At 51.0% G+C, this 18648-nt stretch overlaps 5 protein-coding genes across 5 annotated transcripts; 3 read left to right on the plus strand and 2 right to left on the minus strand.

Annotated features, from left to right (window-relative positions):
• The first annotated feature begins 198 nt into the window (after nucleotides 1-198).
• ASPACDRAFT_82133 (putative protein N-terminal asparagine amidohydrolase) lies at nucleotides 199-2168 on the plus strand. Its single transcript, XM_020206032.1, has 2 exons — nucleotides 199-688; nucleotides 852-2168. The coding sequence occupies exons 1-2, from the start codon at nucleotides 514-516 to the stop codon at nucleotides 1805-1807; spliced, it is 1131 nt and encodes a 376-aa protein (XP_020051635.1). The 5' UTR covers nucleotides 199-513; the 3' UTR covers nucleotides 1808-2168.
• Nucleotides 2169-4796: 2628 nt separating this feature from the next.
• On the plus strand, nucleotides 4797-5732 carry ASPACDRAFT_36490 (putative HLH DNA binding protein (Penr2); the record flags this gene model as incomplete). The annotated part of the gene is made up of 2 exons (XM_020200210.1): nucleotides 4797-5325; nucleotides 5380-5732. The coding sequence occupies 2 exons, from the start codon at nucleotides 4797-4799 to the stop codon at nucleotides 5730-5732; spliced, it is 882 nt and encodes a 293-aa protein (XP_020051636.1).
• Nucleotides 5733-6580: 848 nt separating this feature from the next.
• ASPACDRAFT_1860334 (uncharacterized protein) lies at nucleotides 6581-7968 on the minus strand. Its single transcript, XM_020197735.1, has one exon. It carries the CDS (start codon nucleotides 7739-7741, stop codon nucleotides 6722-6724), a length of 1020 nt encoding a protein of 339 aa, XP_020051637.1. The 5' UTR covers nucleotides 7742-7968; the 3' UTR covers nucleotides 6581-6721.
• Nucleotides 7969-10497: 2529 nt separating this feature from the next.
• On the plus strand, nucleotides 10498-16766 carry ASPACDRAFT_1891883 (uncharacterized protein). Its single transcript, XM_020198642.1, has 7 exons — nucleotides 10498-11227; nucleotides 11297-15778; nucleotides 15822-15899; nucleotides 16107-16121; nucleotides 16364-16381; nucleotides 16435-16574; nucleotides 16659-16766. Exons 1-7 carry the CDS (start codon nucleotides 10785-10787, stop codon nucleotides 16670-16672), a joined length of 5190 nt encoding a protein of 1729 aa, XP_020051638.1. The 5' UTR covers nucleotides 10498-10784; the 3' UTR covers nucleotides 16673-16766.
• A 422-nt stretch (nucleotides 16767-17188) lies between these two features.
• ASPACDRAFT_18138 (putative extracellular cellulase CelA/allergen Asp F7-like) lies at nucleotides 17189-18052 on the minus strand (the record flags this gene model as incomplete). Its single annotated transcript, XM_020197190.1, has 2 exons — nucleotides 17189-17593; nucleotides 17657-18052. Coding segments are annotated over 2 exons (801 nt in total), but the record flags the coding sequence as incomplete, so codon positions are not given.
• Between the last annotated feature and the right edge of the window lie 596 nt (nucleotides 18053-18648).

Here is an 18648-nt window from a genome sequence, read left to right on the forward strand (position 1 = left end):
GCTGTAAGGTTTGCTGATTCATTCATTCATTTAAGAAGATGGGAGGGATGTTCAAAGAGGTGTTTGGAGGATCCCCTGCCCATGACGACATCCGCCCGGCCTGGATCTTCACTCACGTGTTGCTGCGGTTTGCCTGTTTGCATGGTTGCGTGCCTGGTACTGTACAGTCAGTACTACGACCAAGTTGATTGCTACAATCAAATGTTCTGACATTGCTTGATGCAAGAATCCCAAAAATAGTTTCTAAACTCGAGTAGTCATTTCATCGTCAACATCATTGCGCCCGTCAAGCTACTCATCTCGGTCCGTCTTGGAGCTGGTCTCCAACGCTGGGTCCGCTCCTTACCCGTTATCTTCAACCACCAGCACCAGCACCACCACACTGCTACCATCCTTCTTCATCCTACCCGTGAAACTACAAACATCTGCTCTCTAACAAGCACCACCACCACCACCAACAACACCACTAACGGTGCCCTTAGACAGTGTCTAACTTACAACCATTCCGAGGGAATGAGGATAGCGACACTTCAATTCGCCCCACAATTAGGCGATGTTAAGGGTAATATCAAGAGAGCCGATGAATTACTGAAGAATGGGAAGGTGGTGCGAGGTGTCGGTACGGAGGCGGTTGAACTGGATGTTTTGAAGCCAGACATTTTGATTCTGCCCGAGCTGGCCTTGACGGGTGAGTGCGACTTTGTCCTCCCTTTGACTGTCACACCATGCATGGGCTGCGGGATGGTTGGTCTGGGTGAGCTTGTGTTGCTGATCCACCTCCACCTCCAAGCTCCCTCACCTCAAACTCTCCCCGAGACAGCTTGGTGGGCAAAGCTTGCTGACGTGAACAGGATACAACTTCCCCTCCCTGGAGGCCATCAAGCCGTATCTGGAACCGGCAGGAGAAGGTCCCTCGGCCGACTGGGCCCGGCAGACCGCCCAGCGCCTACAGTGCAAAGTCTGCGTGGGGTATCCTGAGATTTACACGGAGATGGCGACCCGGGAAGGAGAGGACTCCAGTAGTCAGCACGAGACTTATTATAATTCTCTCCTTGTGGTCGATGAGAATGGTCGGGACATTCTCAACTACCGTAAATCCTTTCTCTACTACACTGACGAAACCTGGGCATCAGAAGGTAGCGTGGAGCGTGGCTTTGAGAATCTGATATTCCGGAAAGGGGATCAACACTCCCACGAGTCACACATAGCCACCTCCTTCGGGATCTGTATGGACATCAACCCGTACAAGTTTGAGGCCCCATTCACGGCATGGGAATTTGCCAATCGAGTCATGGACTCGAAGTCTCAGTTGGTCATTCTGTCCATGGCTTGGCTATCTTCCTTGGGTCGGGAGGAGCTGGACCTCCTCGCAGATGAGCCTGATCTAGATACGTTCAATTACTGGGTCCAGCGGTTCTTGCCACTCATCACGAAAAGAATGAGTCATGAAGTTAATTTGAACGAGGATGGCTCTGATCGAAGCAAGGATATCGTTATCGTCTTCGCCAATCGAGCGGGAGAGGAGCCAGGAGCAGCGGGGGCGAACCCGGTGAATTATGCCGGTACCAGTACCATTATCGCCATCTCACAAAGACCCAAGACTCTTCCCGTGTCGGGAGCTACTCGTTCAGATAATATGAGCAGTTCCAAAGCACAGACGGACGCGGGGGATGACGGAGAAAGCCAATTTGACGTCAAAGTTCTTTCTTGGGACATGATGGGCGCAACAACCGAAGGGATATGTTTTGCTGATACTGCGGCAGACCCAAGCATGGTTTTTGCTTTAGCAAAGCGATCGTCGAGCTAAGGGTGCGACTGAGCAGGAGGTCGGCTTTCTCTAATGTTGGTTGGCTGGGTTGCAGCAGGGCGCTGTTAAGTTACGACCCATGCCGGGCGTTGCAGGCCAGTATCTAGTTACCTACCGTCTGCATCCCGTGGTTGGAGTGATATCATCGTAAAAGCCGACTGTCATTGTCAGTTGTACTCTTTGGTACTCTTTGGTTTTAAAAGACTAGAAAGCATGGATCCGTTCCCTTCGACAAACCTTTCTCCTTATGCGGCCCATTTCCTCCGACAGCGCGCCGTGCTCATATAAGGTGAAACTATTTTTTGGCCCCCGTTTTCTGTTTATTTTTTTTTGCCCCTTCAGAACACTCGAGGAGCCCACCACACCTTTAAATTCTAGCCTTGCTATGGTCCCTGCTGCGCTATCATGTGAGACATCAAGTTGGGTGGTGTGGGGGGGGGGGGCCCATTGTTCTGAGCAGCCATCCATGTGACAGGAGTCATCAACAATCAACTTCAAGTGTCTTGCAGCAACACTACCAGAGTTTTCTAGCCCCCATATTCTCCTCATGCTCAAGAATAACCATTTCGAATGCTTGCATTGTGGCCAAGTCTTCCCTCGAGAAATGTATTCTTCCGTGCATAAGCAAAATACTTGCTGGGTGGTAAATTGGTTCTGGATCCCACACAAGCACCTTGTCTCATGACCCAGTGATCCACCACTGTTGCCATCATATGGTTCACCACCCCGCTCCCTTCCTGACAACCGGGCATTCAGACCTGCTCTGCCTTCTTGGCCTCGTTTCTCCATGTAACCCTCGAATCTTCACTCCAGAGTCCTAAATCCGATCAAGAGAGCAAACATGTGATGATTGGAGTCAGCGGGACAAATGGGGAGGGATTGAGAACTAATCCACGGCAAAGGACATTTTCTTCTGCTGGAAAGATAGTAAAGGGGTCGATATCCTTGTCGGTGGAAAATTCAAAGACTCACGTTTTCGAACTGCATGTTTACAAACCCCTCCCAGCAGGTGGGTTGACTAGATCTATGTGGACGAGCTTGGGGGTCATGGCGGACATACTGGCAGTAGTTAAAGTTCATCCTACTGGGTGAGCGGAGAAGTAGATCATGACGGAGCCCATTCAATGAACAGCGTTGCTGCTGCGCAAGGACGAGGGATCGGCAGCTAAGCGAACGGGCATCAGGGAAAGTATGGAATGGACTTACATAGCTACCTTACCCATACATGCTGACTATCTCAGTCTAGTTAGCCTAGACTCTTTGACTATCTAACTACATAGTACTTAAGTTACTGACTTGCTGTCTAAGAAGGAACGGGCCGACCGGGATGAGCAGGCAGCCTATTCTCCCATGGCGCAGCAATGAAGGTAGTCTATACGCCAATAGCTGAGGTTGCAGATGGGAGGATTGCTCCTTCCACGATTGAAGCCTTTTTGGCGATGGTAATTGACTCCGACCATCTTCCTCCGCTCTTCGGGCAGTGCAGACACTGGGCACTACACCTGATAAACTTCTTAACCCTTTCGGGCAAGGAGGGTTGTCGAACTCCACGTGATTCCGGGTCAACCCCTCCTCCGACTACCGGCAGAGCATAGGGCGGCTAGCCAATCAGAGGGGTAAGCTGGATAGCTGAGAGAAGAGGGGGGCACGGGATGGCAGCACATGACATGTGTATGAGAGAGCGGTTGAATTAGGTTGATTCGAAGGTGGGTGGGAAGCAGGAGGGGGGGTGGACGAGAAAGTGCAGCAAAAATGTAGATAATCACAGAATCATGGTGGTATGATGGTGAATGAGTGCAGTGGTCCAAGGGGGAGGACAGTCTCTTTGCACAGTGTCAGGTGACTTATCTGCGCCCTAGGTCGCTGTCCGCACCCGGAGTTGGTGGTTCTCCTCAGTCCTACTCTCTGTCCCTCTCCTCGATTCTCGTCCTCGTCCCTCGCCACGTGAGCAGTCCCTCTCTACTCGACTCTCTTCTCTACTCGAACTCCCCATGTATCCCTTTTTTCCATTGTAATAACCACCACACCTTTTTACTTGAGCTTTAATCCGGTCTGTTCGCTATTTCCAGCTCTGACGATTCGATCCCAACTATTCTTTCGGGAATCAAATTCGTTTTCTCGACATCGCGAACGAATCGGTATCTCATCGTCTTGTTGTTGCCCGTGGCAGGTGACTTGCTGTCAGGTGATAGAGACACCATCCCAAGGTAAACCAGCTCTCCCCCTTTCCTTCTTGAACTCCAACTTCACCTCTGGGTACCTCAACGGACCCTCCTCTCCTGCTATTCACCTTCTCGTACCTCAGAAGTCTTCCTATCCCCACCTCCCTTCGGCCTTATGTTGGTCAAGGCTGGGTTAGGCGACGGTCGGGGATAATGATGCTGTGTTTTTTTTGCGCGGTTCCATCGGTCGCAGAACCACCCGGACGCGTCTCCGATGCTGCTGCTGCTGCTGCTGCGTCGGCAACTGACGAGCTGTGAACATGTCTTCACCTTCATTGTTTCTCCAACCACTGTGTCTTCTTTCAAAAAGAATTCAATGTAGTTGTATTCTATGTTGCTGTTATGCAAGGTGCTTTCATCTTTCAGGCAGACCATGGCTGTTTGTTGCGCCGCTGTGCGCGTCACTCACGCGTGTACCAGGCAAGCATCAACATTAAAGCTTGTTGATCACTATTTGCTGAAACCCCAGAACATCTGCACTAATCTTCAGCTGATTCGATGTACCGTTGCCTGTCTGCATATGCTTGCACTCGCATGTCTTGCTTTCCTGCACCGTTGATTCACATAAGGTGGCATGTCAACTAACGGAAGCTACAGTGTCGCACAACGACCGAGTCAATCTCGATTTGGCCTTGGGGACCTGGTAACGGCTAGATTCGAATCTCATCGAGTTCAACCATCTCTAAAAGGTACCGATTCTTGGAGGCTCCGTCGCTGCGCGATTGGCTAATAACCATCGTGAGTCGCAGGGTACAGAGATCGGCACGATGTCTGATCCATCCATGGGTACTGCTGATGGCAGTGTCGCCATCAAGCGCAAGCGTGACAGCACTGATGAAACTGGCCCCGATGCCCAGCGACTTAACCGCTCCTCGAATGGGAGCAACGGGAGCCTCCCACCGGCGGACAACCAGCCCAACTTCACGCACAGTTCACTGGGATCTTACGATACCCACGGCCTCCCGTCCACAGAGTTGAATATCGACCAACAGATTCTTCAGCACGTCGGTCCGCAGAATGGTATCTCGGACGACAACGCCTTGACGGCTAAAGCTGCGCTCGCTGCCCACACTCCTCAGAACAAATACCCACCTCCTCCCGACAACACCTTCGACAACAACCTTGCGCACGGCTTGACCTTCGGAGATGACATCAGCCAGGCTATTGGATCCACTCATGGCCACAACTCCACTGCTGCAGCGGTGTATGCTGCGCGTGAGGCACAGAGTATGAACCAGAAGCCTTCTGTTGGCTCTCCGGAGTGGCACCAGATTCGCAAGAACAACCACAAAGAAGGTAGGATTCCCCAGACGGTGGTACATAATCAGCGATACTAACATGTCGTTTCAGTGGAGCGTCGTCGTCGTGAAGCCATTAATGAGGGCATTAACCAGATTGCTCGCCTTGTGCCCAATTGCGACAAGAACAAGGGTGCCATTTTGCAGCGTGCGATTGAGTACATCTGCCAGTTGCATGAGGAGAAAAAGGCAATGAGTGAGCGCTGGGAACAGAACAACATGACCACGAGTCATGCCATCAGCGAAATCAGCTCCCAGAACTCGAAACTGAAGATCGAGGTCAACCGCCGTGGGGACATCGCACTGAAATGGTTGCAACGTTGCCGCGATGCAGGTCTTGAGTTCGATGACTATGAAGAAGCAAAGGAGCTGGAACCTCTTGAGGTGGATCCCGGTCAAGTCTAGTTTCCTGTTGTTCGTTAAATCTCTATCTCTTTGTCTGCGCGGCGTTCTCCTTGGGCCATTCCATATGTGCTACGACTTGATCATTCTAAGGGGCTGAGTTGTGACTTGCTCGCTCCTTTTCACTTTCTTTGCGCTTGATGTTGCTGGTTGATATTACAAACGTTTCTGCACAAATCCTACTCGATCCCCACCTGGTTTCTTTTTCTCGTTTTCGTTTTTGCAAGGGTCTTTTCACTGGGTACAATTATTTCATGGTGTTGTTCTGATGGGAAGACAACATGAGTTGTTGCTAATCTATTTGCCATGGTCGGCTTTCTGATCCCCCTGCTCGTGCTCTTATTCCCTGTTGTATGCTAGTTCTTCGAACGGATGGGTTAGTCGGCGAATCGCATGGCCAGCAGTGGGGTTGCAGGCTATGTATATGGTCTGTAGTCCGTTGCTCTTATCGAAATTCAGATGACTAACTATTTTCTGGGTGCATCGCTCTGGGTGTAATTGAGGCCAAGGTGACCCTTGAGACGTCATTGGATGCATAAGTAAAACATCTCGTGTATGAACCCGCGTCTCAGCCGCAACCCTGCCGCGGGTCTAGTTTCGTCTGACCCCAGCATTCCGCTGTCCGGAAATGTGGAGACCTCGGGTGATCTAGCATTTAGGTGGGGAATTGGTGAGTATGACACTAAACACTGACTACAGCCATAGATCCGAGCTCTCAATGGCGATAAGGTATGTATGGCATACTGTACACCAAAATAAAGCAAAAGAGTACGTACACATTGATCTGCCAAATCCCGATAGCATGAGTCTCGAATCTAAGACAGAACCAAACCACCGAGCCTCCAGAATCCTGTTAGTGTTATGCATCCTCATACCAGAAATCGAATCTATCAAGCCCAACAATGACTCCAAAGAAGCATCGTCCGTCTTGCATACTGCAAACACACACAAACCAACCAACATGAACCACGACTGAAGACTCCGCCCTTTCCCTACTCCCCATCCTCCTCATCCCCCCCCTCCAACCCCCAAACTCCCAACACCCGATTCCACAACCCAACCGGCACCACCCGATCCCTCTCCCCCAGCACCGCATTGCCCAAGCCGACAATATAACACTTCCGATACTCCCGATCCCAAATAACATGCTCCGGCCCCGGACGCGTATGCATCACCCCCGCCGCGGCCAGCGCAAGATACGTCTCGCGGAACGCGGTGCGCAGCGCCTCCCGCTCGCCGCTGTCGTCCCTCCACATCTGCAGGTTCCTGCAGTCCGTCCCGACCGGCATGGCGAGCAGGAGGATTGTGGCAAAGCTGTCCTCGGCAGATACTGCTGTCGCCGTCGCTGCGGCTGTGAAGCGAGTGTCGCGGGGGTCCGCCGCCAGGGAGGTGAAGGCGCTGCGGTGGGTGGTGATGAGGTATGGGGCGTAGATCTTGGCGGTGGGGAGGTGGGTTAGGGCTTGTTTTTCTTTGTCGTGGGCTGAGGTTGGGGATGTTGAGGGCCGGGAGTGGGTGTGGGTGTGGATGTGGGACTGGTTCTGGGTAGCTGAAGCTGAATCTGAGGCAGCAGTCTGGGCCAGAGGAACCGGGTGCACTCTCATCTTGAGGATGGCTTCGCGGCCGCGGATGAGTCCGGTGAGTTGCTTCACGCGCGCGACGAGCGAGGTGATCGTCGTGAAGACCGGGGGCTCGGTTGCTGGGATTGCGGAGGGTTGGGTGCGGATGGAGAGGATGGTTTGGATTTGCCAGGTTTCTTGCGCGGGTTTGGAGAGTTTGGGCTTGCCAGGTTTGCCAGGTTTGCCAGGTTTGCCTTTGGTTTCGGCTTGGGGGGGTTGTTTGCCCTTGGAGGGTTGGGGTTGGCTGCTTTCTGCCTCCGGCTTGGTGTTCAGTGTTCCTTTTTTGGGGGCTTGTTTGCCTTTCTTGCGATCTTGGGTTGTTCCCTTGGGGTCTAGGGGGATCGCGAATTCGAACCCCGAATAGAAGGCGGCGTTGTGCCATGGTTGGTAGTCCATATTCCTTGTTGGTTGTGTCTTGATCGAGTGAGTGGTTATCTGAGACCTAATGGAGTATGGGAGAGGGATGGGGCTCAGTGGGGGGATGGTGATGAGTTCGAGATTGTGTTATTAGGTATGGGATATGAGAGGGGAGGATATCGATTGTGGGAGGTGGTGTTAAAAACAGTGTGAGTATTTGCATATTACAGAAAGAGATTCGTGGGCGGCACAGAGTGAAAAAGATGGGCTCATGCTAGATTGTCTACGATAGAGACTAAGAAAGCGTTCTAGTTGAGCTGTGATTAAAGGGTCTAGTAACTGCTGGAGGGATTGATTATTTGGGGTTTACACTCAAGCATCACACTCAAATATTGGTTCCTGGTATAAGTCTACATTGCCGCATGGTAGGCTCCACAGTGGGCCAGATCTGAAGATAGAGATCGCTGCATGGTGGAGATATACTCCGATATAGGACAAGGCAGTTGTTAGGTAAGCCTGCACGAGCATGATGCTATTCACTCTTTCGGCCTACGGCGGTGAGAGATCTTTGCTACTAGCATTGAAAAACAAAAGATTTCTGGGGAAACCTGTTTCCTTCACAAACCTTTGCAGAGCCTTGTTTTCTTTGCTATGCCTAGGTGTATCAACACTATTTGCGTTGACTCTTTCTTGTCTGAGTACTCGCCAGCATCATCCTTTCTGAGTGATCCTCTCTACTGTTGTGATCTTCTTGCATCTCTCATGCTCATCAGTCGCATTGATACCTGTCTGATCTACTTGATTTCCCTTTGACTCTGATAATGTGCGCGACTGCCTTTGCCTGCTGGTTTATCTTAATAAGCGTCCTCATTTTCAGGCCTCTTCTCTGCACACCAATGAATGTTCCAAGGAACGAAGAGAAAGAGTGTTCTCACGATATGAAACATCGAATGCAAAAGCTGCTGGCATCCCGCAACAAATCTTGTCAGTAAGATGAACTCGCACTTTGCAGCAGCTGTTCCTGCGGTCCGGGCTCCGGCCGTTTCAGGACTGAGGTAGAAACCTTCAGCTTAAGCAGCACGGATACCATCAACCATAAACCCGTCCACCCTCGATCCAGCATCTTCCCGCAATTCAAGATGGTGATGAGTGGACCATTGCTTCCAGACTCAAAACAAATCAATGCTGATCAGATCCGCTTCGATCTTCATCAGGGCTTGAGGATAAGGCTCCTCGTTGGTGCTGACGAGATCGGCAATTGCAGGAACTCCTCAAGGCAATATTAAATAGATGAGGATGCGGGAGTGTTTCCCGTTTCTACAGGACGTTGGATGAGTGTGAGTTTGCTTTGTCGTTCAGCATGTGAGCGTTGACCAGTGTTCACAAGAAGTCTAACACATAAATCTGGCGTTGCAGGCAGCAGTACAATGCAGAACAATTGTTCTGTCCATTGACAAAAAGTTATATTCGATGGCGATGCATCTCCCTACAATCACAACAAGATTTTAGCCACAGTGGTTGAGCTCATGTTCAAGCGTCGTCTGCTTCGCTTCGCTTCGTTCGGCGATGCTGATTGTCACAAGTCGCCGATTTATTCTGTGATCTCCACTCTGCAGACAACGCCAATTGTCTTAGAGTCATGGTCATGGTCAAGGTCCTAAGCGAAGGATGAGAACTTGTCCGCTCCAGGTCGAGGGTATAGGAAGAAGGCTAGAACACCCCATCAACAACACAATCGTCACGAGCCTCGCCCAAAACCAGGCCCGCTGTCGGCTTGAACGGATTTCCAGATATCTCCCGCGATTAACGCATTCGATGATACAAAGGATCTCGCTGGCCGCAAATTCATATCCATTTTGGTAATAGAGCCACATGCTTCGAAGTAGAACCTCGAAAATCCGCTCTGAGTTCGATAAACCAGACGGATGACTTTGAGTGAAGAAAGTAATGTTTTCGACAAGCCTTGCCAGTCAATCTAAGCCCTTTGCTACAGCCCTATCACCACGGCGAGGGTTCTAGTGGGGACCATGGGGACCATGGGGACCATCAGTCAATCAAAAGCTGAATCACAAGTGACGGCCTACCTGGATCCACCAACAACCTTCGGATTAGGAGTCCGACGTTCTACCATTGAGGCTTGAGCCAATAGGCCGGGTCGTGAGGTAGTTCTTACTAAGCTTTTATGATAGTATTGACGAACCTGTCTGAGATAATTCCTCAAAGCCTACAAAGTACTGTAGTACTCGCGTAAGTCGTTATCTAGTACCTTAGCAACCCATTTGAGCTAGGACACTTTATAATGGAATTAGCCTTGAGAAGAACAAGTCGAAAAGGAGGTCTTCGCCCAATTTCAATAACTTCAATGGAGTTGTGATCTCTCTGAAAGCCATGCGCCAGGCATCGGACTGGGCTTTTCTGTTTTCCTGACAACTTTCCATCTCAACCATAGCGATACGTTGAGACACACACCTATAAAAGCAGTGTGTGGCATCCCTCGCCTCTCCTGAAGGACCGATTAAGCTTCTTATTGTTGCAGCTGCAGACATGACGTCTTTGCTACTTTCGGGAAAAGTGCACATAAATTGGCATTGGAGAAAGCTTATTTAGAAGCTGTAAGAGGGCTGTGACTTGATTGGTTGATCTGAACTGATTTCGCTGTAGATGCAATGCGTGACTTGGTGTCACAAAGGACTCAATAGAATTACATAGGTAAACAAAATGGTGGCTGCCAAGGAGCACAGGCGGCTTCTCCTCGGCAAAACACCAAGAGATCAGGACAACGACAGATTCCAACACTCCTTCAGGCTTCAAGCACTTCCTAATGAAGAAAAAAAATAATGCAACTGATCAGAAAAGGCTGCAAGCGACGCTGATATTGCCAAGTCCCGGAAAGTCACGTTGCTTGAAATACGTTGGTTTTGGTTCCTCCCCCTGGTATGCTTTCATGCATGAGTCTCAAGCGCCAGTAAATGAAAAAGGCTTAGTGGTCCAATCGCCCCCGCTGCCAGCGATGCGAGGCTGAACAGTCTCATGCTCTGTGACTCCGATTCTCACGCGCTCTTCCCTTCCCAAGGCATAGCAAATGACTCTCACAATGCCTCCCATCTCCTCCCGCCCAACAACTCTTCGCGATTTCATCGATCGTCTACAATGTCAAGCCCCCGAAACCGCCGAGAAAAAGGCGCTGCAAGCCTGGGGCACAACTGCGGTCGATTCCTGCCTCACCACGCCTAGCATATCGCAGTTCGCATGGGAGGCTGCCCGTCTCTCAGAAGTGCTGGAATCCAATGGACAAGTCAAGCTGCTTCGAAATTTCGTCAACGCGATCATCGACGGCAGCACGGATGGGACTTCTCTTTCCCCGACCCTTCTACGATCTTTAGCATATATGATTCGACAGAGAGAGGAGGAATGGTCGTCGGGGAGCACAGATATTCTGAGGTCGCTCTTCTCGAGCATGAAAGCGCGGTTGGAGACGGCAGATGAACTGGGAGGATTGAACCTAAAATTTGAACTGGTTTGCGTGTTAGGCGTGGTGCTCGACGCCATGGTTGACTCCGGTGTGTCGAACTTTAGCCACGAACAATTTTAAAGGCCGTTAATCGTCCTGCTCGATGGCCTTGGCCACGATCACGACCTTCATATGGCCCAGGCTGCCACATACACTGGACAAGCCTTGCGGGGAATCCAGGATGATGATAACGTCGGCAAAGCATCCAGACGCGGGCTGCTGCGGGCCATCGACCTCGCCATGACCATTTCCGGCGCGGTCACCTCCGTAGATCTGAGCAAAATCTGGGAGGCGGTCAAGTCTGGCATAGATGGAGCCTCACGGCTCCGTGACTTCACTTGGGATGTGTACAAGAAGCGGACGGGGAAGTCTTGGTATACCGCTCTACGAACGGCCAACATTCTCATACGTACCCGGTCCTGGGATGAACTAAGCGACTTCATCCGACAGGCAGAATGTCGAGCCAGCAAGGACTTTCTCTGCGGCTTGTATGCCCAACTGGACCTCATCAGCCAGCTTGTCCCTCCAGATCAGATACAACGCGTCTACAAGATCATTCCAGAAAGCAAATATGACCGTGTTCAAGCCTGGAAACTGCACTCTGTTTCTGAGACCGAGAGACAACCCGCTTCCCCTGAGCGTAATCTAGTCAATACACTGAAGAGAACGAAAACATACGAATGGTCACTCAGAGCCCGCGGATGGGAGGATGTCGGACAAGGCCTCTCTGATGACGGCAGCGCCCTCCTCGATGATTCCTATCGAAGGTGCATGCCGGCTCGAGAATATTACACCAAGAATGCTTTATTGGAGTTTTACACCCAGGACGATAACAAACGACTTCAGATCCAACGTTTATCTGGGGACAGACTCCCCTTGGATTACTGTTACATCAATCTCAACGTCATAGACTCCGGTCAAGGCAATGAGGTGCCTCTACCTGTTCTGTTCGATTATAGGGATCAAGATGGCAGGAAGATCTGGCCCAAGAAGATTTTCATCGAAGGCCAGGCAGGCGTTGGCAAAACAACGCTTTGCAAGAAAGTTGTCCATGACTTCCTGTATCGGAATCAGTGGTCCGCTTTCTTCGACTGGGTTCTATGGCTGCCACTGCGACATCTCAAGGGAAAACATGCCGATTCTTATTCCATAAAGGACCTATTACACCACGAGTACTTCTCCCAACACCATGATTCGGAGCTCTTGGCAGACACTTTGGATTCAATCGTAGCCCGAAACAGCGCTCGGGTGCTTTGGCTGCTGGATGGCCTAGATGAAGTCTCCCAGGAATGGAATGCTGATTCACCTATGGACCGCTTTTTGCAAACTCTGCTCAAGCAGCCTCAAACGATCATCAGTTCTCGTCCATACTCAATGAGACAGCTGAGCGCAGTCAAGCAAGACTTGAAGTTGCGAACGGTGGGCTTCAACTCTGAGCAAATCGAGAAATACATACGCGCCAAAGAAATCCAGCCAGATCCTGAAACAGCCGATAAAATCTGGGAGTTCATCGACGAGCATTCGCGAATTAGGGATATTGCACAGATTCCGATTCAGCTCGATGCCCTCTGCTACACTTGGAAAGAGCCTTTGGGCAACAGCAATGCAGCCAGGACTATGACGACCATCTACCAGGCGATCTGTGTGGAGCTACTACGGAAGGACCTGGGGCGCAGGGAGAAAAGAATCGACGGCAGGACCCTGACAGAACAACAGACGGAAGAGCTGTCGGAGTTTGAAGTGCTGATACACATGCAGGAGGAAGTCAATCTCCTCGAGGCGCTGGCCTTCCATGGCCTGCGCAACAATATCATTGAATTTGATGCTCCAGTACGGAGTCAAATATATCAACATCTACTAAATGACAATGCTTCTGTCCCGAAACTACATGACAGCACAATCAAAGAGATCAGTTTTCTTCGTTCTTCAGATGCCAACGACAATGCCCACCAAAGCTTTCACTTCTTACACCTGACAATTCAAGAGTTCTTCGCTGCCCAGTATTTCGCGAAGCACTGGACCAACCAAGCCACGATACACAGGCCGACACTGAACGGCCGTACGGACACTGATCTCTTGCCCCAAGTCTTCATGGCACGGGAGAAATACAATGTTCGCTACGAGATGTTCTGGAGGTTTGTGGCCGGGTTTTTGTATGTCGGATACAACAATAAAAAGCAGAGCGAGGAGCATACGGCTCAGTTCTTTGAGGCGATGGAAAACGAACCCCGAGATCTGTTGGGCCCGATGCATAGTAAGCTCATGATACGCTTCTGGAGTGAAGTACCTGCGTCAAATAATTCCGCCAGATTGAGATCCCTACGTCAGAGTCACCATCAACAGCTCGCCCGGTGGAGCTCTTTTGAGGCCACAACGTATGGTAAAGGCAGGCTCGCAGCGGATGCGGAATACCCGGATGCAGTCTTATGTTCTTTGTTTAAAGACCGAAGCTCAGATTTCAGGCAACATGTTCTAAGTGCTATCGCTCAGCGCAGAGTCTCGACAGATCTCATAGACTTGGTAGCTTCCTGGATGGACCAGAACTCCGACGATGAACTGACTGCAGTCTATGTTCGAATACTTCTTAGGAACTGCCAATCACTGTCCCCTAAGGCTTCTATAATTCTTCTTAAGCACTTGCAGAATGAATCAAAAGTGAAGAGTTCCGACTTACAAGACGTGCAGGTACCTGCCCTACCACAAGACCTTCTGGGAGCGGTTTTAAATTTACTGGACCATGGGACACTCAATTTGAAGAAAGCAGCACTGTACCTTTTGTCCGGACAGCCACCTTCAGCTTTACAAATCCATGTCAATACCATCGCTCGTGGACTATCAGACCCGAATCTAGTAGTGAAGAAGCTGACTATTGAGGTACTTCACTGCCTGCGCCTTTCACTTGATATCCTCGAATCTCTGGTCTGTCATCTTAGCAGAGATGGGGGTTCTCATTATCTCAGAAGCAACCGTGTAAAGAAAATATTCTGCCACCTTTCGCTAGGGTCCCCAAGGATTCTGAGCTTTGTCATTCGTTTGCTTGACCATGAATCCGGTAATGTGCGTGATTTAGCTGTCGAGGTTCTGGCCCAGCATCCTCGCTTGCCACCGAGCCTTGCGGACTCGCTCGAGCAAAAAGTGCAGTTCAATGATTGTGAGGCACAAAGTACACGGAACACGGTCTGGCAACAGCTCTTAACATCTCGAAGTATTTTGGAGGATATTGAACGAAGGTTGAAGCATAGCGATCCCGCAGTGCGGGCAATAGCTGCCCAGATTCTCGGCGGTCGATCAGATTTATCGAAGCCAACATTTGATGCGATGGCAAGGTTGTTGAACGACACGGAGTGGTCTGTTCGAGAAGCAGCTGCCGCCGCTCTACGTGGTCAACCAGAGCTTCCACAACATGTGCTAGATCTGTTGGCGAGCTTGCTGAGGGATGATGAATTTCATGTCAGATATCAGGCAGTCCAAACGTTGACCAAGTACCCAGATGCTGAATCAAAGTACCTCAAAGATTTGGTACTCAGGCTGCAAGATTCACATCTATCCGTGCAAATGAGAGCAAGGAAGGCCATCCACAAGTATCCCGAGATCCCGCACGAGGTACTGCATTGCCTTTTTGAGCGAATGATAGGACCGGGGAAGTTTCAGATGTCAAGGTTCAATGATGAATTTCACGGCGCTCTCATGTTGCGAGTTTTGCCCCGAGTTCTTGTCAACAGACTCCTAGACTTGGCAGATCTAGAAGAAGAAGAAGAAGGAGGAGGAGGAGGAGGAGGAGGAGGAGGAGGAGGAGGAGGAGGAATGAATCTGCAAATCTTGGAACTTCTCAAAGCACAACCATTCCTGCCTCTTGAAAGACTCATCCAACTCAGTGAGAGATTTGTAACTGCCCATCATGTGTTTGCTGGTGCGATGGTTAAGACTCTAGTAGCTCAAGCCCAACTTCCTTCAATTGTTCTCACTGCCCTCACGCGTTACCTTGGGCATGAATATTTTTTTGTGGCCCTTGAAGCCAAAGATTGCCTTTGTCGGCAGTCCTCTCTGCCCTTCGAGGCTCTCGTTCTCATGGCAGGAATGCTCTTAACAGTATCACATCCAGAGTTCCCGGCAACCGTCCTGGCCAAACAACCTCATCTACCATATGAGATATGGAATCTCACAATCCCCGCGTTACGCCTTGCAACAGATGAACGTTACTCTAAGATTTGCGATGCGCTAGAACGCCATGAAGATTTCTACAGACTGCTTCCCCAGCTGCCCGTGCACGACCTCCAGCAGCTGTGCCGGAACTGGCTGCGGCGGAGCTTCGGCGAACGAGTGAATTTCTACTTCCGCGACGGATCCCTCGTGGTTGACACCCCGGATTTTCAGGGCGCGATCCCGATGCCGCTGTATCAACGGATCAAGCTGCGGCTGATCTTCCGGCTCACCGTCGTGGCATGTACGCGGGCCTCGGAGATCGAGCGGGTTCAGAGCTGGATCCGTGGGTCAGCTGCATGGATGAGTGGCCACCAAGCACTGGTGCTGGCTCTTGTGGCGGCTTTCCTGGCTGTTATTCTCAGGTGGGCATTATGGTAGACCTGATAGTATACCTTTTGGGTCTAGTTCGTTCCTCGATTATCTGTCGATACACTTCATGGCGTGCACATCGCGTTCCCGAGCGCGCGGAGATGCTCGAATTTGGTATGCATGATATGTCCAGCGGCCATCGGTCCAGCGGCATGGTTTGATACATGATTTCACGTGTGAAGGTCAAAGCCGACACTTTCTCTCATCTTGAAAATGTCTGCAGAGCTTGAAGGTTTTTCAAATTCCGCCCAATGTTCTAATTCAGGGTGCATTTTGACCCTACATCCTCAATATAACCTCGATACTACACTGAATCTGCAGTAATATACACACACGGTCTGTTTACTAACTAAATCCCAGTACATTACTAGGGACCTGATCAAACGTGCTGTCAACCAGGATTGACTCTACAGGATTCTGCTCTTCTAGACTTATTTCACACTTCAGACTATTCAAAGAGTAAAGAGCGGCGTCAAATTTGGGTCTGAGTGGAAAGGGGAAGTCCATGGGAGCTTGAGTAGATTTCCGCAGGGAATCCTCTTGGATAAGTCAATAACGAATAAAACCCCTGGTCCTAGATTGACCCTCATGCCATGGTACAGGCACCCATATGCTGACTACATACATGCTGCTGCTGCTGATGCTGTAGCTCTCACAGTCCTACTCCAGGGAAAGCGCTGCGAGCCTTCGTGCCCCTGCAGAACAACCGCGGCTACGGTATGCGGATGATAGTACTCTGGCGGCGTGTTGTCCACCTGGCCACCTATCCATACGAATCGGGCCTGGCAGGTAAGGCACCAGGTACACTGAGCATCATGGATACCTACCCCTCTCCTCTTTTCATAATGTCATTTCTCTGGCCCCTTCTCCTAGGAAGGATCGGTTGAGCAGATGGCTTGCCAGGAATTGTTCTCCGAAGTCTAACTAGTGCGCATTTAATCAAGTATAGATTAAACACCAGACACACACATAGAATCCCCTGCAGCCCACCCCATAGACTATTGGATTTAATATACTATTTTCGATTCTTGCTGCCTGTTTATATAGTGCTGGTGGAGGTACTCTCTGGGTAGCTAGCTGGCTGCCGGGCGCAAAAAAGGAGTAAATTTATGAGACTAGAGACGTGTGAGAGGTAGCCCGCAATCCAATAAGCCTACCAGATACAGGATGAATTGCCAAAATGAAGAGAAAGTTCTTTTGAATAGTCTGGTCAATATATACAAGAGAAAAATATAGCTCAAGATTGGAATTCCAGGCTGCCTATTCATGAGGTAGAACAGACAAGCGCTAAAGCAATCCCCTAAAGGAAGTCAAGTCGAAGAAAAGTGAAGATAAATAGAATATCCTCCAGACTTGGAGGTAATCATCACATCACATCACCCGCCGCCCCAGCCCTAAGAAAAGTTGGACGAAGCGGTGACGGACGATCCCGACGACACGCTGACGTTGTTGACGGTGATGGTGGCGCCGGACTGCGACGTGACGCGCACATCGACGGTGTCCGTCCCGAACCCGCTGGCGTTCTCGAAGTAGTTGTAGGTGGAGCGGGTGGTGGACTGCCAGGTGCTGCCGCCGTCGGTGCTGACCTCAAGGCTGGTGACGGGCTCGTTGCTGTTCTCGACCTGCATAGCGAACCAGTAGGCGGAGGTGCCGCTCTTGTTGTTCAGCTTGATCGGGGTGGTGATGCCGCACTCGACGTACTCCCAGTCGATAGAGATGACGCCCTTGGAGATGTCGGCCAGCTCGGCGAAGGCGGTTTGGAAGAGGTCCAGGTGGTTGGAGTCGCATTCGGGGCATTCATCCACGATCTTTTGGGAGGGGGGGTTAGTTTGGCTTGTTCTGTGGGAGGTTTAGGGGTAAGGTCTGCTTACCATGGCCTTGATCTTGTTGCCGCTGGGGCCGGTGACCTGGACACAGGAGCCGCACTGGGCGGCGTCGTCCCAGCGGGGAGAGCCCAAGGCTGTACCGTAGAGGCCGGAGGGGATGGTGTAGCCGCTGAACGAGCAGGCGCCGCCGTCGACATTGCCGCCGTAGAAGGTGGCTTCGCCGGAGAACTCGGAGCTCAGGCTGCTGCTGGTGCTGCTGGAGCTGCTGGAGGAAGAGGAAGAGGACGAGGCAGAGGAGGTGGCAGCACTGGCGGCAGTGGTGCTAGTGGAAGAGGAAGTGGCCTTCTTCTCCTCAACGGAGGCGACGGAGACCTGGGCAGCTGCAGTAGTGGCAACACTGGCGGCAGTGGTGCTAGTGCTAGTGGTAGATGGCTTCTGCTCCACAACGGAGGCAACAGAAACCTGAGCAGGAGCAGCAGTAGTGGCAGCCTGGGTGTTGACAGGCACAGCCTCAACGGTGGAAGTGGGCTGAGCAGCGGCAGTCGTGGCAGCCTGAGTGTTGATGATCACGGTCTGAACAGATGAAGTGGTCTGACCGGCACCGAGGGTGATAGTCGTAGTGAGAAACACGGTAGTAGCCTCAACATCGGTGAAGGTAGAGGTCTCGACCGCGGCAGTGGGAGTGACTGTCGCATAGTGCGTGCTGACAGCAACATCATCGTCGCCACAATCCCACTCGTCGTCGTCGGGGGTCGCAATAGGCCGGGCAGTCACAGAGGAAAGGGCACCCAGGGCAGCAAAGCCCAGCGAGGCAAGACGTTCGTACTTCATGGTTGATGTGAGGAAAATGCGTTCGAAACAGGCAAAGAATGAATGGAAAGTTGGTCTCTTGTTGAACTGCCGAAATGGCAAAAGAACGTGGAATCAACACGGATCAAGTTAGTTTAGGAAAGAATGGACGCCTGGATATCAAATCCCAGGACTATAGAACTGCTGTTCCGGACAGAGTGATGGTGTTCAACGAGAGATGGAGAGAA

Source organism: Aspergillus aculeatus, assembly GCF_001890905.1.
Source record: "Aspergillus aculeatus ATCC 16872 unplaced genomic scaffold ASPACscaffold_21, whole genome shotgun sequence".
In the NCBI taxonomy this organism is placed as follows: Eukaryota; Fungi; Ascomycota; class Eurotiomycetes; order Eurotiales; family Aspergillaceae; genus Aspergillus; species Aspergillus aculeatus.